The 23,585-nt window shown below is 43.1% G+C and overlaps 1 protein-coding gene across 1 annotated transcript in view; it reads left to right on the forward strand.

The window, feature by feature from the left end:
• Nucleotides 1–23,223, forward strand: part of EXOC1 (exocyst complex component 1) — a 66,002-nt gene extending 42,779 nt beyond the window's left edge. The window contains 7 exon segments of the mRNA XM_030565520.1: nucleotides 1,682–1,789; nucleotides 4,099–4,175; nucleotides 4,832–5,060; nucleotides 6,768–6,951; nucleotides 16,540–16,739; nucleotides 17,876–18,070; nucleotides 22,526–23,223. Of these exon segments, the coding sequence (XP_030421380.1) occupies nucleotides 1,682–1,789; nucleotides 4,099–4,175; nucleotides 4,832–5,060; nucleotides 6,768–6,951; nucleotides 16,540–16,739; nucleotides 17,876–18,070; nucleotides 22,526–22,678 (1,146 nt within the window). The 3' untranslated portion in view covers nucleotides 22,679–23,223.
• The last annotated feature ends 362 nt before the right edge of the window (nucleotides 23,224–23,585 follow it).

Genomic DNA, 23,585 nt, shown 5'->3' on the forward strand with positions numbered 1-23,585 from the left:
ATTAAAATTTGATGGCTAGTGAGTAAGGATAATAAAGACAGAAAGGTTACATACAAAACAAAATCAATACAAGCTTCCTAGAAACTAAACTTAACTTTACCAGACTAACCATCTGTATAAAAGCAGACTTTCTATTCCCCAAAGTTTTCTTGCAGCATTTCTAACCTAGACTGATTGGGAACATGTTTTCACAAATGTCATAATATAACAGTTACTTCTTCAGGTACAGGATATTGAATTGTCTTCTCCAGTCTCCACAATTGATTGCTTGTTCCCAGAGTCAGGATGACCCTGGTTTTCTATTTTCTAGCATGCCAACATCATGTTGACTTGTATGCAAAGAGGGTTTCCATTGTGTTGACTTACTATACTTAATTTACATGTAAACTAAGGCAGACAGGTGAATATACATCCTTTGGCAGAAACCTGTTTGTCAACCCTGCCTTGATTCAGACTTTTTAAGAATGTATTTTTATTGTGTAAGCAGCAAAGAATCCTGTGGCACCTTTTAGACTAACAGACCTTTTGGAGCATGAGCTTTTGTGGGTCAGTTCAACCAGTTTCTCCTCTCTTGGTTTTCACACCTCAACTGCTAGAACAGGGCCTCATCCTCCTGATTGAACTGACCTCGTTATCTCTAGCTTGCTTGCTAGCATATATATACCTGCCCCTGGAAATTTCCATTACATGCATCTGAGGAAGTGGGTATTCACCCACGAAAGCTCATGCTCCAAAACGTCTGTTAGTCTATAAGGTGCCACAGGATTCTTTGCTGCTTTTACAGATCCAGACTAACACGGCTACCCCTCTGATACTTTTTATTGTGTGTGTATCAAGGGCAGCAGAGCCTGCCCAAAAGTGGGGAGGCCAGGACCAGGGTCCCCTGCCCCTCCTCTTCCATCCAAGGCCCTTCCCAGCCAGACCGGAAGCTGGAGGAGGCTGGGAGCCATGGACCCTCCACCTGCCAAGGGAGGTGGTCCAGAACAGCCCCTGGCTTGTGTCCGCACCCTGGACAGGAGGATCCACGGCTGCCCGGGCCACACACAGCTCTTACCTGGACTTGGCTCCAGCTTGGGGGGCTGTAGCCCGGACATGGTAAGAGCCATGTGAGCAGCTGTGAGGTGCTGCGCCACAGACTGTCCATCCGCCTGGGATAGGGGGCCCAAGAGCAGCCTCCAGCCTGTGTCTTGGCCCCGTGGGCTCCTCCAACCCAGGAAAGGTGGATCTGCGGCCCGGCACCTCACAGCTGCCTGGGCTCCCCGGCCAGGCTCTAGCTGCTGGCCTGGCCGGGGAGCCTCGGGGGAAGAGAGGCAAAGTGGATGGGCCACAGTCCACTGGCTGTCCCTATTCTGGCACCATCATAGCCGTGCTATTTGCACCTACATTTCACAATGATATTAATGACCAGTGTGAACCCAGCTTTTATTAAAGATCTCACATGATATTCTTTATGGATATATACTGTGAATGCAGTGTGCTAGGTGTAGTTAGTTTGTCAGGCCCTATTAGGAGTTGCTGTTACAGAACAGTGAACCCTTTGCCAACTGGCATCGAGTGGTTCTTAGGATCACACAAGCAATGGAAAATAAATTAAAACTAAGAATATTGTTATAATTGGCTACAGTGCATTGGGGTGTGTATGTATGGGTGTGTTTAATCAAATTATTTTGGTTTATTTTAGATCTTTGAGCAAGTTCTAAGTGAACTGGAGCCCCTGTGTTTGGCAGAACAGGACTTCATTAGCAAATTCTTCAAACTACAGCAGCATCAAAGCATGGGAACAACAACGGTATGACTTATTTCAGTTTAGCTATAATGATATATAATCTATGTATGGTCTTTAACACAAAATTGTTGTATTAGGTGTTGAAATAATATTGTGGCAATGAAGGCCCAATTGCTACAAATACACACACAACTCCCCTAAAGTCAGTGGAGCTGCTCATATGAATAAAGTTGTTTAAATGCATATGTGTTTGCAAGTTTGGGTCTTAAAGTGTGAATAATAATCAGCAGAATTTTTGTAGTGTGCAAGTTAATGTCATAGAAGTCTAGAGTGCATAAAGGATTTTAACCAGAATGTCTCAAAATCCATTTTCCCTAATATTATAGTAAAGGGAAATCTGAATGTACTTTACAGTTAAGCAGTGAAAGAAGAAAAGGATGTAGTAAATTAGACCCTTTCTTTTATTTTGAATTATTTTCATTCTAATTATTGTTGTCTAATTCATTCAATATTGTTGAAGTGCAAAGAAAATAGTATTTGGAATAATGGTGGCAAATAAAAGGGGGGAAATCTAGAATGTAGAAAACCTTTATAGTTATGTGTGGGAAATAAAGATAAACCTTCCTAGTACACTATTTTCTGGGAATGTTCCTCAGTGCACAATTCTACAACTGTTAGTATTTTATAATGATTATTGAGATTCTCTTGCTAATCACACATCACTTTTTTCTTGTTTTCCCTTAGAGGAAAGTCATCTTTTTTCACCCTCTTAAGTATTTTCTCTTTCTGTGTCTTCTTCAAAGATGGTTGGATTTTCAAAGGTTTCTTAAACTCTCATATGAGATGTTAGCTCTTAGGTGCTTTTTTAGAAAATGTCTATACTTAAAACAGCTTAGTTGCTTCAAGGGGTGTTTTAGCTGTGCCTGGAAGATTTCTGCCACAGAGAACCATAACGACTATCTCTTTGTCCACATATAAACTGGGTTTCAAACTAAATGAAGGAACAATCATTTAACTGTTCTAAGCTGTTGAAACTAAAACTGTCTAATAGAGTTTGGCTGATCTGTGCATAGGAGATTAAATTATTTAATCTGAGTTTAGAGGCTGACATTAGCCTAGGTTGTTAAATTTGCATGCATGGCTATCATGATTGCTAATACAAATTTGGGAGTTGTGCATACAAACAGATAGCTGGACAACTGATTAGAAAACTAAATATGCACTTCTGTGTGCAATTGCCTGACTTGCAGACAGTGTCGTGGTAGGTATCAAGGGACTTACTTTGAATAGAAGGCAACCTGATTAGTTGAGGCTGTCCTTGCTCCTGTCTTGATATGGGTCCACGTCAAAAAGAAACATCCATGTTACTTTGCAGAGAAAGTCTAGTTGACTGTGATTAAACAGTCTGCTTCTGTGGATGCAGACTGCACAAACGCTAATGGTGAAATGCTGACCCTATTGAGGTCATTGGTAGTTTTGCCATTGCCTTAATGGGGCCAGGATTTCACCCATAGTCTTCTCTGCTTGAGTTTAATCCAGTGTTGCTCATTGATGTACTCCACTTCAGTTTTTGCAGTGTTGTTACAATAGTGTAAGTACTACAGTCTATGGTTGGAAGGCCAGTAGAGAACTGGGTGGAGATTGTCAGCACCTCCCCTAAGGTGGTAAGTTGCTTAGCTTCAGTTAAGGAAGCTGTTGTGTGTCCATAGCTGTCGGTATCAGGTGGATATCTGTTTGAATCTGGGCAAATATTGCCAATATTTAATCTTCCACCTTCCCACTTCTTGAGAACACATTGGTGAGATATCTCTAAGTACATCACTGCCTCAAATTGTGTGAATTTGAATATAGATCTGGATATAGTACAGGCTGCACTTGTGGATTTGGTGAGTGATCTCTTTCTGCGGATATTTAAAGATCAAATGTCCATGCTGTTCTGTGAGCAGCATTTGATATAATTTACTACACTAGCTTATGAATGCTAACAGTTGATAAGGCAAGGCAGACAATCAAGGGAAGATCATAGGGTGGGACAGTGTTTTGCAGAGCTTACGGCAATGACAAAACCTTGAATAGAATATGTTGGCTATTTAATGATGACCACTTTGTTTACCTCCAGATAAGGGGGTGGTAGTAAGGTTCAGAATGTTATGCCATGGAGTACGCCCAGGTATTTTGTCTTGTAACAGAGGATGAAAGTGTGTGTCTATTGTAAATATCACCTTCAAATAATGATTGCTGCTGGTAATTGTTTTTCTTAGACATACCTACCAGCTTAATAGAGAATTTTAGTTAAATAGGGATATAACCTAGTTTTAACTTCTTGCTTTTAAGATATGTATTTATGTAAAATATCTGCATAATTCTTGCAGAATGAAGCAGAAGAAATGGATGGAGGAACTTTATCCCGGTCTCATAATTCTGGTGTTCCACAAGCTATATCATCTGAGTATGTGTTGATGTTTCATCATTGTTAGCTTTTGAGGCTAGAGATTTATTTTCTCTAATGAAGTATAAATCTTTGATTTTTTTACCCATAGTGATAAATCTACAGTTACTTTTGTTTCCTGCAGTTAAAATTAATGACTTCTACATTTTTCAGTAAACATTGAATAGTTAACTTTTATAATATATACTTAAATTTAAATTTATTGCCGTTAAATGTGCCTGGCTGGTTATGTTATAATAAAACAATGTCACAACTCAATACCCCACCTGCTTACAAAATCTACAAGGAAACCCACCCATCCCTTTGTTAGTTTTGTAAAAATACTCAGGAGAGTAGTTTGAACTTTAAGCATGTGAAAGACTCTATTTTGGAAACCAGATTGCCTGCTAGATCCTAGAAAGCCTATGTGAAGAAAACATTTTTAAATATAGTTAAACTGTAATTTTTTGACCTTGGCACTGTCCCATTAAGACTGGCAAAAATTATTTTATTTTTCCTTTAGCCCCATCCCCTGAAAACCTTGATGCTCATTAAGGTTAAGTAAAAATGACTGTTAAATACCCATACATTTTTCTTAAAATATATATGATAGAAAATGTATAGTAGCCCAGTGAACTGTCAGATTTGTTATTTTTATTTATTTTTTTTTTTAACAGGAAAGACATGATTCGACAGATGATGATAAAAATATTTCGCTGTATTGAGCCAGAGCTGAATAACCTTATAGCTCTGGGGGACAAGATTGATAGCTTTAATTCCCTTTATATGTTAGTTAAGATGAGTCACCATGTATGGACAGCACAAAATGTGGACCCTGCTTCCTTCCTCAGCACAACACTTGGAAATGTTTTGGTGACTGTCAAAAGGAACTTTGACAAATGCATTGTAAGTTCTTGATTACTTAGATTAAACTAATCATAATATTAAAGGCAGCCAACTGCTAGCAAGTTTAAATGTAAGGCAACCCTAGATCTTAGATGTCTTCAGAGTTGATTTAAAGGTGAGGGAAAAAAAATCTTACCACTATGTATTGATTTTTAAATTAACACAAAATAACTTGGATGGACTTGCAAAAACGTATAAATAATCGGTGGCTAGCTCTGTCTAATGAACATTCAGGAAGGAACTGGAAAAATGCAGTCATTTATAAGAACTCAGATTCTTAGTATTCCAGTGCCAAATCCTGCCTACTTTTCTCTTACCAGTGATCTTATTGAAACTACAGGCATGAGCAAGTCAAGCAGACTTTAGCCCTCAGGTCACCTGACTTGCTGAACAAAATTTGGTTTATGTTAATAGACATTTTTTTATGACCCTATCAAAATCAAAAAGTATGTGTGTGAAGGAGACAGGTGTCTAGTCTACAATAGAAAAGGTTTGCCAATAGAGCTATAGTGGCAAATCTACCTAATGTTAACACAGCTTTTACTGGTGAAAATAGTTCCATGACTAAAATAAGCTATATGCCCAGTCGGACTGTTTTTTGCCAGTACAACTGCATCTAACTTGGACTTTTGCCAGTATAAAAATGTCATTTTAAAAAAAAAAAAAAGAAAAACCCCAAACATATCCTTAACCATCACTATTGTACCAACAACGGTTTCTGGTGTAGATCTAGCTAAGGATGGGAGACAAAACTTATCAATAATCCAACTTTCAATAAGGGAAGAAAACAATGTTTGATTCCTTTCTTAGAATTTTTTTAACTTGGCTGCATTTGAAAATTTAATTTAATAAACAACTATCTTGATATTTGTACATTCTAGTATAAATTGCCAATTGCTATCAGTAGGCATCGGAATATGTGCCTCTTTATATAGGGTATATAAGAATGGCCCTATCAGGTCAGACCAAAGGTCTGTCTAGCCCAGTATCCTGTCTTCTGACAGTGGCCAATGCCAGGTGCCCCAGAAGGAATGAACAGAACAGGTAATCATCAAGTGATCCATCCCCTATCACTCATTCCCAGCTTCTGGCAAACAGAGGCTAGGGACACCATTTCTGCCTATCCTGGCTAATAACCATTGATGGACCTATACTCCATGAATTTATCCAGTTCTTTTTTGAACCCTGTTATAGTCTTGGCCTTCACAACATCCTCTGCCAAGGAATTCCACAGGTTGACTGTGTGTTGTGTGAAGAAATACTTCTTTTTGTTTGGTTTAAACCTGCTGCCTATTAATTTCATTTGGTGACCCCTAGTTCTTGAGTTATGAGAAGTAGTAAACAACACTTTAAAATCATGACTGGTGTAGAGAAAGTAGATATAGACCTCAATCATATCTCCCCTTAGCCATCTCTTTTCCAAGCTGAAAAGGTAAACCAAAAGGAAGAAAATAAAAGCTCAAAGATTTGGTATACTCATAAATTCCTTCATAGTGTATCACTCTGATTTATTAAAGGTTTGTTTGGGAAAAAAGGATTAAAAAACATAACATCATAAAGATAAAAGGAACATTTTATTCGCATAAGACTTGAATACTTATTGATTTTTCAAACTGTTTGAGTATTTTTCTTATTTCATTTCTTTTTTCAGGCCGAGTTTCAGAAAAAATATTATGGACTAATTAACCTTCTTGTTTTTAACTTAAGAGTAATCAAATAAAACAGATGGAGGAAGTAAAGATATCAAAGAAGAGTAAAGTTGGGATCCTTACATTTGTTGCTGAATTTGAAGAATTTGCAGCACTTGCTGAATCTATTTTCAAAAATGCGGAGCGACGAGGAGATTTAGATAAAGCCTATATAAAACTTATAAGGAGTGTTTTCATCAATGGTAAGCTCTATTGCAATGCCCAACATACTTTCACAAACCCATTCTTTGTCTGCCTGATGTACTTTTTCCCCCTTTGGGAGATCAGAATATATAGTTCCCCTGAAACTAACATTAATAGCTTTTCATAAATTGGCCAATGGAAAATGCAGAACAGCAATTTGGTAGAAAATATTTGTTCTGCAGATCAAGCATATTTCCCATGTAGACAGATCCAGATGGTAGCACTATTGGGCATCATAGTCCCAAAAATTTGAAAAGTACATTTACTACTATAAAAAAAAAATCTTGTCATAAGCCTTTGACACCAAACCTGGATTGAAATTTTTGGCAGCATCGTTTTTAGAAAATGTTAATGACTGAAATCAGTAACATACCAGTATATGTTAAGTGAACTTAAAACAGGTGCATTTCTGATGTTTAAAGCGGACTATTTGAAAAGCATCCCTGCTCTGACCAGCATTCAGGGTTCTGCATGGGAGGTAGGGGACAAATAGTCAATATTTTATCTTAAAATGTATATGAATTTTTAACTTCTGTATACGTACCTATATTCTGTTACTAAGTGGAGCTACTGAAAGCTTTTAAAAACAAAATATTCACCTTCTTAAAGGTTATAAAGAAGGAGCTTGGAGACTGCATTTAATTACTGAGACTTTCACCTTTGTTTCAGTCATCACTCTAAATTACATAGCATCACAAATGTATGTAGTACATCACAAAACAAGTGAGAAGACACTTAAAGAGTTTACAGTCCAAGAGACAAATCCAAAAGAGCAAAAACTGAGGCATAGGAAGATGTGGTGGTAATATCGATGAGATCATCAGGATAGGAAGGATTCACAGAAGTGCATTCTTCTTCGAGTAATTGCTGTCCATTCAACTTAGGTGTGTGTGCTTGCCACATGCACCAGTGCTGGAAGTTAGTTCCCTCAGCAGTATCTGTAGGGGACTGGCTCCGGCACCCCCAGGAGTGGCGCACACCTGCCAAGGTATATAGGGTGCTGCCAGTTCCCCCTACCCTCAGTTTCTTCTTGCCAACAGTGATAGTGCTGGAACTGTGGCTACTTCAGTTAGTGATACAGCTGCTTGTTCGTACGAACTAGTTATCTTCTGTATTATACTGTATGTAGTTTTCTATTATTGTTTATAAATCCCTTAGCTATAGTTACAGACTTTGTAGGTAGCAAACAGGACTTTGCCTCGGGACGGGGCGTGCCCCGATCCCCAGGCTTTAGGCCCTGTGATCGCTCCAAGAGGCCCATGCCCATTAGTGATCCACACAGCAGTTGTCTGTGTTGCTTGGGCGAAGGACACATTAGTGAGAAGTACAAAATTTGCAAGTCCTTCAAGCCAAGGACTAAGAAGGAGTACAATATTCGTTTAAGAGCACTCCTTATGGAGTTGGCCCTCACCCCAGCACCGGAGCAATGCTCCAACTCTGCACCGAGTACCGTGCAAAAAGAACCGTTCACTAGCTGGTACTGGTCCCCATCCGTGGCTCTGACCAAGTAGCCCAAGAAGGCAGGACGAGGCTGGTCTCCAACCTCCCACAACGGAAAGGATAAGACTGGGTGTGAGAGAGGTCTCATGCTGGGCAACTCTTCACTCATGTTGGGGTCTCGGGCCCAAGCTCCAGGGGAGTGATGTAGCCCAACCCACTCCCTGCCTGCTACCCCAGATAGCAGCAGAGGCCTCCATCAGCCATGGGTGCCGTCCATGCAGGAGGCCCTGCAGGTGGTGTAGGAGATCACGTCCCTCCTGGTACCGCCCACATGGGCTACTGTGGTTCCCTGGTCATGGGGTAAAGCTGTATTTGGACCACTTTGGTCCCCAGTCCACCATTCCCCATCACGGGGCACGTCCCGCTAGCGCTCATCCTCCCGTAGCCACCACACATCTGATTGCGATAGGGCTGCGCTGCCGTATTCAGTCCCTGGATCTTGGGCACGGACAGAGAGGCTTGAGGTGCAGCTTGCTGGCCACCGGGCGCAGACCTTTGGAGGCACGCACCCCCTGACAGGAGTACTGCTCCAGGGGCCCGTCAAGGAATTGACAGTACCATTCTTCGGACCGTTGCCAATCCCCTAGAAGGGCATCACCGTGTGTGGGTGCTTCCTGGCACTAGGCCCGCTTCGACTTCCAGTCCTGCTCCTTATCCTGGTACTGCTCGTCAAGCAAGAGATGTAGATCGCTGGTTCCAAGCCGTCACGGATCCATTGAGCACCGCCGGTCCCTATGATCCCACTCCAGATCTGACTTCAGGCGGAGTGACAGGAGGTTGGGACAGAGTTCATCGGAGCAGCGCTCGACTCAACCTGCGCCAGGGTGTTCCTGTTGCTGCAGAGATTCAGGGCACTGACGGACCACGTCATGGAAGTCTCCACGTTTTGCTTGACTAGAGTCAGGGTTTGCCTGCGCCTCCTAGGTCACATGGCAGCATGCACATATGTGGTGCATCACGCCAGGCTCCAGTTGTGATCTCTGCAGCAGTGGCTGGTGACGGTCTACTCCCAGTCCAGGGACCACCTGGAGAAGGTCATCACCATCCCCACGACGACACTTATGTTGCTTTGATGGCAGACTGACCTCAGGAATGTCCTGGAAGGAGTTTGGTTTCGGATGCCTCAGACCTCGACTAGGGGGCGCACCTCTGTACCCTCCAGACCCAAGGTATGTGGTCCCCAGAGGAATCAACGCTACACATAAATGTCAGAGGCTCAGGGCGGTGCGCAGAGCATGCACGGTCTTCCTACCTCATGTGTTGGCCAGAGTGGTCAGAGTCCTCACGGACAACACAGCCTCAATGTTCTACATCAACAGGCAAGGCAGAGCACGATCTTTGGCCCTCTACCAATAGGCACTCAGAATCCATCTAGAAGCATGTCGCCTTCCAGATGCCAGGAACACACTAGCAGATCACCTAAGCAGGAACTTCTCCTCTCACCACAAGTGGGTGCTCCACCTGGAGATAGCCAGCATGATCTTCCAGAGGTGGGGAACTCTCCAAGTGGATTTGTTTGCCACTAGGCAGAACAGGAGGTGTTGCTGGTTTTGCTCCAGATGGGGCCTGAGCAAGGGCTCCCTCTCTGACACTTTCCTCCTGCCGTGGGCAGGAAGCCTGATGTCTGCATTCCCTCTGATTCCACTCATCAGCAAGGTCCTAGCAAAAATCAAGCGAGACAAGACGCAGGTTATCATGATCGCCCCGGGGTGGCCTCGCCAGCACTGGTTCAGGACGCTATCGAGCTCGTCAGCAATCCCTCCCTGATCCCTGCTGAACTGACTGGACCTGCTGTCACAGGATCACAGCCAACTCTTGCACTCCAGCCTTGCATCCTTTCATCTCACGGCGTGGATGTTGCATGGCTGAACCCAGATGAAGGGGCCTGTCTGGAAGGGGTCCAGAAGGGCTCTTCGAGAGTAGAAAGCCCTCAACTAGGCAGACCTACCTGGCAAACTGGATGAGGTTCTCCTGCTGGGCAGTTGAACAGGGCATCTCCCCTTCACATTCTTTGGTGCAGTCGATCTGGGGCTACCTGCATCATTTTAAGGAACCAGGGCCTGGCACACTCCTCTATCAGGGTGCATCTGGAAGCCATTTCGGCCTTTCATCCACCAATCCAGGGGCAGACGTGATGTGACATGACATGATCAGGTTCCTTAGAGGCTTCAAGAGACTTTCATCAAGTCTGGTCCCCAGCCCCTCAGTGGGATCTCAACTCCATTCTGTCCAGGCACATGGGCCCACCTTTTGAGCCTTTGGACTTGTGCTCCCTGTCTTACCTATCATGGAAGGTATTTTTCCTGGTGGTGGTGATGTCAGCAAGGCGAGTCTCCGAGCTGCAAGCCCTGACCTCACAACCACCATACACGGTCTTCTATAAGGACATGGTCCAGCTCTGGCCCCACTTGGCCTTGCTTCCGAAGGAGGTGTCTGCTTTCCACATGAGCCAAGATATCTTCCTTCTGGTGTTCTGCCCTAAGCCCCATGAGACTAGTGAAAGAGGCGCTGTGATGTTCCCCTCTGGTGTTATCTGGGCCGGTGATCTGCTAGGTCACTCCAATCCTTGACTCTGGGAGCCAGCCTTACCCTGCTCTGCTGTGAGAACTCCCACTCCTGTGCTGTTCGCACACAGCCTCTGGCATGTAAGCTGCTCCTTGGATTGTGCAACTGAATGACAGTAGCCAAAACCTCTAGTCCCAGACACAAGCCTAGGAACGTCCGTCTTGCAGTGTCCAGTTATGCCTGCTGGACACTGCAAGTTTGAGTTTAACAAAGAAATTGATATGTACTAGGCTTGTTATCCTAAGGAGAATCACTGACACACTTCAAACCAAATGCACTGATTCAGGTAGAATAAACAGTTTTATTAACTATAAAGAGAGATTTTAAGCGATTATAAGTCAAAACATCATAAGTCAGATTTGGTCAAATGAAATAAAAGCAAACGCATTCTGAGCTGATCTTAACACTTTCAGTACCCTTACAAACTTAGATGTTTCTCACCACAGGCTGGCTGATTGCTCTTCAGACAGGCTCTCCCCTTTTGAACACCTCTTCAGTTGCTTGGTGTGGGGTCTGCAGATTTAGGTGGAAGAGAGAGGGGAAAGAGCATGGCAAATGTCTCTCTTTTTATCATGTTCTTTCCTCCCTCTTGGCTTTGCCCCCACCCCCTTCAGAGTCAGATGAGCATTACCTCATCGCAGTTCCAAACTGACCAAAGGAAGGGGGGTGACTCCTTCGAAAGTCTAATAGATTCTTTTGTTGCTGCCTCGGCCAGCATCCTTTGTTCCTGTGAGGCTGGGCTGGGTTTGTCCCATACCTGCCCTGATGAGGTGTGAACTGTCTCTCTGCTCTTGGAGAGTTTTTGCCTGGGCTTATTTTAAGCCACGAGGATACATTTTCAGCCTCATAACAACATACATGAAATTATAACCTATAACATTACTGTAACAATTACTATGACAACCATGCTCAGAGCATGATGGAGCCTTCCAAAGACACCCAACATGACAAACTTTGCATTGGATACCACACAATCATTTTATAAAGATGAACATGGGGGTGTAGAGTTTTCCGAGGTACCGCGCGTCAATGCGCTTTCACGCTTTGAATGTAAGAAGGGCTCTGGCTCTCTATCTAGATCAGACAAAACCTTTTTGTAAGTCGACTCAGCTTTTCATCTCTGCAGCTGATAGGATAAAGGGCCTCCAGTGTCCACGCAGAGGATTTTTAACTGAATCATCTCATGCATTGAGACCAGCTACGAGTTGGTGGGAGTCACTCCTCCACTGATTGTCAGAGCCCACTCAGCCAGAACACAGGCATCTTTGGTGGCCTTCCTGGCACATTTCCTGATCCAGGACATCTGTCGAGCCATGACGGGGTCCTCAGTGCACATGTTCACAGCCCACCATGCCATCACTCAGCAGGCCAGGGATGACACTGGGTTTAGCAGAGCTGTGCTGCAATCTATACGTCTGTGAACTCCTACCCACCTCCAAGAGGTGCTGCTTGGGAGTCACCTAAGTTGAATGGACATGAGCAATCACTCGAAGAAGAAAAGATTAGTTACGGAAAAAGTAACTTTCTTCGAGATATGTTGTTCATGTCCATTCCACAACCCCTCCTCCTTCCCCACTGTCAAAGTTTCCGGTAAGAAGGAACTGAGGGTGTTGGGGGGAACCGGTAGTGCCTCATATACTGCAGCATGTGCGCACCACTCTAGGGGGTGCCAGAGCCAGTCCCCTACAGATACTATTGAGGGAAAAACTTCCGGCACCGGTGCACGTGGTCAGCACACACACTTGAGTTAAATGGACATGAGCAACACATCTCAAAGAACACCAGTTACAGAAAAGGTGACTGTCTTTTTTTTTTAAGAAGATATTTGAGAGAGAGGGAAGATACTTAGCAGAAAAGAGGGCACAGACTGCTCCAAACAATTTGGGAGTAGACTCAAAAAAAGCACAAAGCTACAAGTGGGAAAAAGACAAGAGATAGGAAGGACGACTCAGGATGATACTAAGACAAAAAGATAGCAGAGATATAGGCAGGGTCTTGATCATGAGAAGTTTGAACTTAATGCAGTAAGGGATTTTGTTGGGAAATGGTCAAGGCTGCTCAGTAAGATATCTGTAGCTGCCACACTTTGGATAGAATGGAAGAGAGGAAGACCAAAATTGGCAGCGACGTACTTTCCTAATGACTATTCACTGGTGTGTCTGAAATGAATTGATGGTCTCAGTTAATTTTCTAGAGCACAGGAATTTGTGCCACAAAAATTACTGTCACAAATGGCATCCTCGTTGTTTCAGTGGAAAGGCTAATGGATAAATGGGCATAAAGACTTAACTACACTTTTACTTGGAGTGGTGATCTAGAACTAGGCTGAGGAGCAATGATGGGGCAGTATGTGGAAATATACATTAACATTGGCTTGTTCTGTGGACAAGTGATTGCTTCCATCATCAAGATTATCAATCTGGCATCTTTATGTGCACTCCTGTTTAAAAAGAGAGACTGGAAGAACAAGATAACTTTGGCAATAGACACTAATATCCTCAGTAAAAATTGGTTTCAGGGTATGTCTACACTACGGGATTATTCCGATTTTACATAAACCAGTTTTGTAAAACAGATGGTATAAAGTCGAGTGCACGCGGCCACACTAAGCACATTAATTCGGTGGTGTGCGTCCATGGTCCGAGGCTAGCGTCGATTTCTGGAGCGTTGCACTGTGGGTAGCTATCCCATAGTTCCCGCAGTCTCCTCCGCCACTGGAATTCTGGGTTGAGACCCCAATGCATGATGGTGCAAAAACAGTGTCGCAGGTGATTCTGGGTAAATGTTGTCACTCATTCCTTCCTCCGTGAAAGCAACGGCAGACAATCATTTCGTGCCCTTTTTCCCTGGATTGCCCTGGCAGACACCATAGCACGGCAACCATGGAGCCCGTTCAGCTTTTTTTTACTGTCACCATATGTCTACTGGATGTTGCTAACAGATGCGGTACTGCAGCGCTACACAAGCAGCATTCATTTGCCTTTGCAAGATAGCAGAGACGGTTATCACTTCTGTACCGTCTGCCATGCCATTGTAAATTAGCGATGAGATGACGGTTATCTGTCGTTCTGTACCGTCTGCTGCTGTCATGGGTGCCCGTGGCTGAGGTCGGCCAGCGGCGCAAAGACAAAAATGGGAATGACTCCCCAAGTCAATCCCTCCTTTATGGTATCTAAAAAGAGTCAGTCCTGCCTAGAATATGGTACAAGTGTACTAGAGAACCAGTGTACCAGAGAGCACAGCCGCTCCATGTCAGATCCCGCAGAAATGATGAGCTACATGCCATTCTAGGGGGTGCCCCTGCAACAACCCATCCGTTGCTTCCCTCCTCCCCCAACCCTCCTGGTCTACCGTTGCAGTGTCCCCCCATTTATGTGATGAAGTAATAAAGAATGCAGGAATAAGGAACACCGACTTGTTAGTGAGATAAAATGAGCTGGGGGGCAGCCTCCAGCTGCTATGATAGTCCAGGCAGGACATTAAACGGTGCGAGGGAGAGGAGCCTAGCATGCCGCTGCTATCATAGTCCAGGCAGTACAGAATCTTTTCTTTACACAGGAAAGGGAGGGGGCTGATGGAGCTCAGCCCCCAGTTGCTATGATGAAGACCGTTCTGTACCATCTACTGGGAATGACCGGGAGTCATTCCTATTTTCACCCAGGCGCCCCCGGCCGACCTCACCTGAGGCCAGCCAGGAGCACTCATGGGCTGATGATGACGACGGATAGCAGTCATATTGCACCATCTGCCACCGGGGAGGGAAGGGGAGAAGATACTGCTATTCACTGCTGCAGCATTGTGTCTACCAGCAGCATGCAGTAGACATAGGGTGACATTGAAAAAAGTCAAGAAACAATTTTTTTCCCTTTTCTTTCACGGAGGGCAGGGGGGTAAATTAACGAGCTATACCCTGAACCACCCCGAACAAAGTGTTTGACCTTACAGGCACTGGGAGCTCAGCCAAGAATGCAAACACTTTTTGGAGACTGCTGGGGACTGTGGGATAGCTGGAGTCCTCAGTACCCTCTCCCTCCCTCCATGAGCATTCATTTGATTCTTTGGCTTTCCGTTACGCTTGTCATGCAGCACTGTGCTATGGACTAATCATAGCCTGGAGATTTTTTTCAAATGCTTTGGCATTTCATCTTCTAGAACAGATTTGTCCCCCCATACAGCGGTCAGATCCAGTATCTCTTGTACGGTCCATGCTGGAGCTCTTCTTGGATTTGGGACTGCATCACCACCCATGCTGATCAGAGCTCCACGCTGGGCAAACAGGAAATGAAATTCAAAAGTTTGTGGGGCTTTTCCTGTCTACCTGGCCAGTGCCTCCAAGTTCAGATTGCTGTCCAGAGCGGTCACAATGGTGCACTGTGGGATACCGCCTGGAGGCCAATACCGTCAATTTGTGGCCACACTAACCCTAATCTGATATGGTAATACCGATTTCAGTGCTACTCCTCTCGTCGGGGAGGAGTACAGAAACCGGTTTAAAGAGCCCTTTATATCGATATAAAGGGCCTCGTTGTGTGGACGGGTGCAGTGTTAAATCGGGTTAACGCTGCTAAAATCGGTTTAAACGCGTAGCGTAGACCAGGCCTCAGAGTAGCAGCCGTGTTAGTCTGTATCTGCAAAAAGAACAGGAGTACTTGTGGCACCTTAGAGACTAACAAATTTATTTGAGCATAAGCTTTCGTGGGCTACAGCCCACTTGATCAGATGCAAGCCCACGAAAGCATATGCTCAAAAAAATTTGTTAGTCTCTAAGGTGCCACAAGTACTTCTGTTCTTTTCTAAGTAGAAATTGTTCGTGGTAAGAAAAGTTGGGATATGCAGAATAGAGCTCATATTACAATACAAAAATCTTCAATAACAGCAAAGGGAGCTTAGAATAAATACTTTTGTATAATTTTTTTCAAGTTTTGCTACAATGCAGAAATATCTTCAAAGGGAAATAATTTATGTTTGTAAACTTCCACAAAGTGTACAAATCACTTGTTGCTAAACAAAAGGATCAGTCATCTAAATAAGTGCATCATATATCATTTTATAATATTTATAAATTACTCTCTATACTCTATATGTAAGGAGTGGAACCCTGTAGTCTTAGGACTAATGTGAAGTGCTGTTTTGAATATTCTCATGTACTCACTTGTTCAGCAATGGAAATCATTTTGGCAGACTTGCCAAGTAAAAAGTCATCAGTTTGAATCCTCATCTTTGCTTAAAAGGATACAACTTACCAGGAATTCTTACTTTTGTTTGTTTTATCCCGCACGGTTCCCTAAGGAGGTAGTCTTCCTAGAGAAATTTAGTTTGTGGATCTTTCTAAAATTAAAGGGCTCTAAAAATTTTTACAAATGACTGTTCTTGACATGAAAGCCAAAGACACTTTTCTGGAATTGTTTCTATAGTTAGTTCTTTTGCATTCATCTTACAAAGCTCTTTTTTCCCCATAATTTAGATATTTTAATTTACCTTAAGATATTTGTGTTGAATCTTCTTACTGTTTTGATTTTTAGTGGAGAAAGTAGCAAATGAAAGCCAGAAAACACCCAGGGATGTGGTCATGATGGAGAACTTCCACCGTATTTTTGCAACTCTCTCTCGTTTGAAAATCTCGTGTCTTGAGGCCGAAAAAAAAGAAGCTAAACAGAAATACACTGATCATCTCCAGTCTTATGTCATCTACTCCTTGGGACAGCCTCTTGAGAAATTAAATGTAAGCATCTTTTGGTCTAATTGTATTTCTGATGCAAAATACAGTTGTCTTTCTCCAAAAACTAGTTTTAACGTTTTGAGTTTCCTGCTCCAGGCGTGTGAGGATGTGCCATTTCTTGTTCTGTTAACTTCCAACCAGGGTGGAAGTTAAAGCGCTCTCATGTCCCCCCAGGACAATGATTTAACACCTCCATGACTGCTAATATATTGCAGAATTTTTACCCAAATGTTCATGTGAGGACAGGTATTCTTTTCCAACACTAACTTTCATCACTAATTAGGAGCTTGGGGATGCTGTTGTCCACCACAGATGGTAAAAGCATTATTACCTAGTTTCTAAACTACTTTTAAAAAAAAAATACTTATTTAATTTAATACTCATTTAATACTCATTTAATTCCTAATACTCATTTAATTGCCAAAACCAGATCCATATAAATGGCAGCACATTTTGCTTTAAGCTGAGCTATTCAATTGGATACCATAGTGAGATTTGTAAGATATCAGCTGTGCATATCAAATGTATTTGATATTGTTAATTATGTTTTACTGTAATTAGGATTGTAGTTTTTTGTTTTTAGAAAATTATGAATTTTTATGGTTGAGAAATTAGTCATAATGGAATGTCTTTAGATTTTTTATATATCTATATATAAAGTGCTTGTTTGTCACCTAACGTGAGTTAAACTATGAAGTTCCTTACATACATTTTTGAAGGCCCACTCCTCTCTTGAATGCATATTTTAGGATCTCATGTTCGTGTGCATCACTACTACTTTTTATTTTTTCTTCTTCAGACATCCACGGCTCTTCTGCTATCTCTCTTCAGGCTATGATCTTGTTAGTTTTAGGCTGGATCAGCACCTGACAGAAGACTTCAAGGGAAACCTCAAGTGCTGCAGGAAGTGGTTCCTCTGAGTTAATACTTAACCAGTACTCTAGTGCAGTGGTCGTGGCGGTCACTGCTCTGTTTAGTGGGGTGGAACCAGATCCTTAGCTGATGTAAATCAGTATTGTTTCACTGAAGTCAGGTTTTTTTGTCTTGTGGAAACAAGATGTGCCATCAGATCAGTATTCCCACACTTACATGCACTACCCTACATTTATGATTATATTAATACTATAATTGTATTTTAGCATTTCTTTGAGGGTGTTGAAGCTCGTGTGGCACAAGGCATAAGAGAAGAGGAAGTAAGTTACCAACTGGCTTTCAATAAACAAGAGCTTCGCAAAGTTATAAAGGAATATCCTGGTAAAGAAGTGAAGAAGGGATTGGATAATCTCTATAAGAAGGTGGACAAACATCTTTGTGAAGAAGAAAACTTACTTCAGGTAAAACTATCAGATTTGTATAAAGAATAATCTGACATCTTAGATTGTTTTAATGCCTGTACAAACATTCTACCACTTTGTAGAATAGCCTTTAGTCTGCTTCTCTAAAATGAAACTTCATAGGAATGAGAGAGAATTCGCATCTTGACTGCATCAAAAGAATGCTGTGTAAACCGCAGCTCTGGATTCTGGAAAGCATATCATCAGTAAATTAGTAACTTGCCATAACTTTTTCTTTTGAGGTAGTGTTTCTGCATATTCCCATTTGGGAGATGCGCCTTGAGCTTCAGGACTCTTCTGAAAATCAGTGGTGGTTTTTTTTTTTTCTGGGAGCCCTGTGTGAGTCCCTCAAAATGCAGTGTTTTGAGGGTTGAGTTTTCTTAAAGGGGTATTCACCCCCAGTTGCCTCTACTCCTTTTGACAAACTGAATCAACTGCTAACAGGAGTTAGGAAGAAATTTCCCTTAGAGTATTCCGTAATTGTCCATTATTGGGTTCTTGCAAGCTTGAAACAACTAGTGCAGGCCAGTGTGGGAGATAATACATCAGGCTAGATGGACCACTTGTCTGATCTGGAAATTCATCTATTTCTATACATACGTTTTGGCACAGAATAATACTTTCAGTTCATTCTCTTCCAGTGCTATGAGTGGGATTTTAAAAAGTGGTCAGTGGTGGCGTAATTCTGTTCCCATTAGAGGGAACAGAATTAGGCCACTGCACTGAGGATTTTATAAAATCTCACCCTCTTTGCTCAGTTAGGCCTGGTCTACGCTGGGGGGGGATCGATCTAAGATACGTCGACTTCAGCTACGCTATTCTCATAGCTGAAGTTGCATATCTTAGATTGACTTAGAATTACTTACTTCACATTCTCATGGCGCGGGATCGACGGCCGCAGCTCCCCTGTCGACTTTGCTTCCGCCTCTCACCAAGCTGGAGTTCAGCAGTCGACAGGAGAGTGATTGGGGATCGATTTATCGCATCTACACTACACGCGATAAATCAGTCCCCGATAGATCGATCGCTACCTGCTGATCTGGCGGGTAGTGTAGACATACCCTTAGTTACATGAGATTTGTATTTAAACCCTTTTATTATAATTTTTAAAAAAAAAACAACCCAAAAACCTCTCTTGTAATTTTGACTTGGTCACTCACTCACTCATGCCCGTCACCCCAATCGGGGTATGGGCCGCCAACAACAGATTTCCAGAGTCCTCTATCCTGGGCCATTCGTTCTAACTAGTTCCAGGTGTAGCCCATTTTTTTGCTATCAGCCTGAAGGTCACGTTGCCAGGTGTTTCTTGGACGGCCTCTTTTCCGCTTGCCTTGAGGGTTCCACCGCAGTGCCTGTCTGGTGATGTTAGTTGGCTGCTTGCGTAGTGTATGTCCTATCCAACCCCACCTTCTCCTTCTGATTTCTTCCTCTGCTGGGAGTTGACAGGCCCTCTTCAAGAGGTGGATGTTACTGATGGTGTCTGCCCGGCGGATCTGGAGAATCCTTCTGAGGCAGCTATTTATGAAGGTCTGAATCTTCCTGATGGTTGTTTTGGTTATCCTCCAGTTTTCAGCTCCATACAATAGGACTGATTTCACATTGGAGTTGAACAGTCGAATTTTTATTGCCAAAGACAGCTCTCTGGAGCTCCAGATGTTCTTGAGCTGTAAGAAGGCTGCTCTTGCCTTACCAATCCTTACTTTGATGTCTGCGTCTGTGCCACCCTGCTGGTCGATGATGCTACCTAGGTAGGTGAAGGACTGCACTTCTTCCAGGGTGCTTCCATTCAGTGTGACTGGGTCATTGCTAGTGGAGCTAATCCTAAGGATCTTGGTCTTATCCTTGTGAATGTTGAGGCCAACCTGTGATGACGTGGCTGCCACTACGTTGGTCTTCTCTTGCATCTGCTGTTTACTGTGCGAAAGGAGTGCAAGGTCGTCAGCAAAGTCCAGGTCATCAAGCTGGGTCCACAACGTCCACTGGATTCCGTTCCTACGCTCGTAGGTGGACGTCTTCATAATCCAACTGATGACGAGAAGAAAGAAGTGGTGACAACAAGCATCCTTGCCTGACTCCGGTTTGCACCTGGAAGCTGTTAGTAAGCTGCCCTCCATGAATCACTCTACAGTGTATATCGTCATATGAGTTCTTGATCAGGTTGACCACCTTTGCTGGGATGCCGTAGTGCCGAAGGAGCTTCCAAAGGGTCTCTCGATCCACGCTATCGAACGCTTTCTTATAGTCAACAAAATTGATGTACAATGAGGAGTTCCACTCTATAGACTGCTCGACTATGATGCGAAGCATTGCTATCCGGTCCGTGCATGATCTGTTCTGCTGGAAACCTGCCTGTTCATCTTGTAGCTGTGGATTGATGACATCCTTCATTCTCTCTAAGAGGACTCGGTTGAAGACCTTCCCTGGCACCAACAGGAGTGTGATTCCTCTATAATTGGCACAGTTGCTAAGGTCTCCTTTCTTGGGGATTTTGATGAGATATCCCTCTTTCCAGTCTACCGGAATCACTACTACTTCCCATATCTTCTCAAAGAGGGGGTACAGCATTTCCACTGAAGCATCCTTGTCTGCTTTCAGGGCCTCTGCTGGGATGTCATCAGGTCCAGCCGCCTTCCTATTCTTCATCATGGTGATGGCTTTTCTGATCTCGTCTCTGGTTGGTTTATCGCAATTAATTGGAAGATCCTCGTTAGCTGAGTTGATATCTGGTGGATTTGTTGGTGCTGGTCTGTTCAGGAGTTCCTCAAAGTGCTCCGCCCATCTGTTCATCTGTTGTTCTATTCCTGTTATAGACTTTCCCTGCTTATCTTTAACGGGACGTTCTGGCTTGCTGAACTTTCCAGACAGTTGCTTGGTAGTATCATACAGCTGTTTCATATTACTGCTGTATGCTGCCTGCTCCGCTTCTGCTGCCAGTTCATCCACATACTCTCTCTTGACCTTCCTGATATTTCTCTTCACTGCTCTGTGGGCTTCAGCATACTCTTTTTGAGCTTTGGCCTTTGCTGCTCCAGTCCTGCTGTTGTTGACTGCTGCCTTCTTCTTTCTGTCTTCTATCTTGATCAAGGTCTCTGCTGTGATCCACTCTTTCTGCTGGTGTTTCTTAATTCCAAGCACTTCCTGGTATACTGACCTAAGTGTCTCTCTCACTTTCTGCCATCTGTTTAGTACACTGTCTTCCTCTTCCTCAGACCGATCCTGTAATACTGAAAATGTATTCTTCAGCCTCAGTCCAAAATCTTCCTTGGTCTTATGGTCCTTCAGAAGGCTGACGTTGTACTTCACTCTTCTGTCTGACGTGTGTATCCAGTTCTTTTTCAGCTTCCGCTTCAATCTGGCCACCACTAAGTGATGGTCGAACGCCGCGTCTGCTCCTCTTCTAACTCTAACGTCCTGCAAGGATCTTCTAAACCTCTTGCTAATGCAAGCATGATCGATCTGATTTTCTGTCGTAATCTTGTGGATCCGCTTGTGAAGAAAGATGCTACCTCCTATGACAAGGTTAAGTGCACACAAATCCACAAATCTCTCTCCATTGTCACTCATCTCTCCCAGAGCGTGGGTCCCCATGACTTGTTCGTATCCTGTGTTGTCAGGTCCAATTTTGGCCTTAAAGTCTCCCATAAGGATGATGATGTCTTTGTCTGGGAGAATCTCTAATATTTTCTGGAGTCTGTTGTAAAAATAATCTTTGTCCTCCTCTTCGCTGTCATTAATTGGAGCATAGCACTGAACAACATTCATCTTAATCCTCTTCATTTTAGTTCTGAAGGATGCTGTGATGATCCTGGGACCATGTGCCTCCCAACCAATCAGTGCTCTCTGTGCTTGCTTGGACAACATGAAGCCTACTCCCTGTGTGTGGGGTGCGTCGCTCTCTTCATGTCCTGAATACAGCAACAACTCTCCTGTCAACAGTTGTCTCTGCCCTGCTTGCGTCCATCTTGTCTCGTTAATGCCTAATAGGGTCAGGTTGTTGCTCCTCATCTTTGCTGCAACCTGCGCTGTCTTTCCTGACTCGTACATGGTCCTCACGTTCCATGTGCCTATGGTAATCCTCCTGGTTGCAAGAAGGGTAATCGGCTTAGTGGCTTCCTCACGGCTTTTACCATCCAGTGTCATGCATCTTCGAATTGAAGACCCTTCTTTTTCCAGGGTAAAAGTCTCTGTTGTCTCTATTGTTGGCGTTTCTGTAGCAGGTTGATTTTTTTTTACAGGGTGGAGTTGCTAGCCCCACACCCAACCCTCCTCCTTTATCCTGACTTGGGACAGGCAGATGGCCCCAAAGGACCTCTCTGGTGGAGTTTCTGACTTGGTAGAAGTTGTATAAATGTTTGTAGAAGGTGACTTACAGAAATTCTGTGTAACAAAAATCTTGTTTTTACTGAATTTTGTCTTGATAAAATGTCACTTTACTTTGTATTCCTTCTTTGGCAGGTTGTATGGCATTCTATGCAAGATGAGTTTATACGCCAATACAAACACTTCGAAGGCTTGATAGCTCGTTGCTATCCAGGATCAGGTGTTACCATGGAATTCACTATCCAGGACATCTTAGACTACTGCTCCAGTATTGCACAGTCTCACTAAATTTCTACAAGGGGAAAATGCTTGAAAAATATCAAGTAGTATTGAATGTTACTTGCTTTAAGAAGGTGAAATAAGAAGCATATGTATTCTTAAATGTTCTATAAATGTCTAGTCATATTTCCATCTTGGATATATTTCAATGCAGAATGAAAAGCTAAATAGCAGTGTTGCTTTCCTGCTTGGTTGAAGCACTGTTTTAAAGCATTAAATTCATGAAACACTTAATATTTAATTTTTCTCTCACTGGTGCCCAGGTTTTTTTAAATCTGTAACTCCTTTCTTGCTAACAGCAATTACCTTTGTATATTCTTAGCACCTGGAAAGGACACTATGGTCATCCAACTTCACACAAGTACTTTGCATCCTGGTAATTATGTAACCACTAAAAAGATTGTATAGAATTGTTTTTTTTCTGCCTGAAGCTATAATATATGGATGTGGAGTTCAGTCCATGAAAGTACGAACTAAATTCATGTTTTGAGAATTAATGTGACTACATGTGGCTGTAACTCTTCTGATCGTAAGTAAAAATAATCTTTCAAACATAGTGTCTCAAACTTTTTATTCCAAAGTATTCATTAATTCTTTAGCTGTTCACGACAAAAGCATCAGCCATCTCTTAAGTCCAAAATGAGGTACCCAAGACAAGGCAGAAAACTACATAATTTTCCATACATTTACTTTTTTATTATTTACTAGAGCATGACTGAACTTCAGTCATACACAGGGCTGGCTCTACAATTTTTGCCGCCCAAAGCAGCGCGCCGAATTGCCACCGCAGGCAGTGGGGGCGGTCCATGTGCCCTTAGGGTGGCAGACGCGTTTCCGTGGCAGCGGCAATTTGGCGGCAGCTTCTATGTGTAGCTGAAGCCGCCCTGGACAGCTAAACGTAGAAGCTGCTGCCGAA

The sequence above is a fragment of the Gopherus evgoodei genome, chromosome 5 (genome assembly GCF_007399415.2).
Source record: "Gopherus evgoodei ecotype Sinaloan lineage chromosome 5, rGopEvg1_v1.p, whole genome shotgun sequence".
In the NCBI taxonomy this organism is placed as follows: Eukaryota; Metazoa; Chordata; order Testudines; family Testudinidae; genus Gopherus; species Gopherus evgoodei.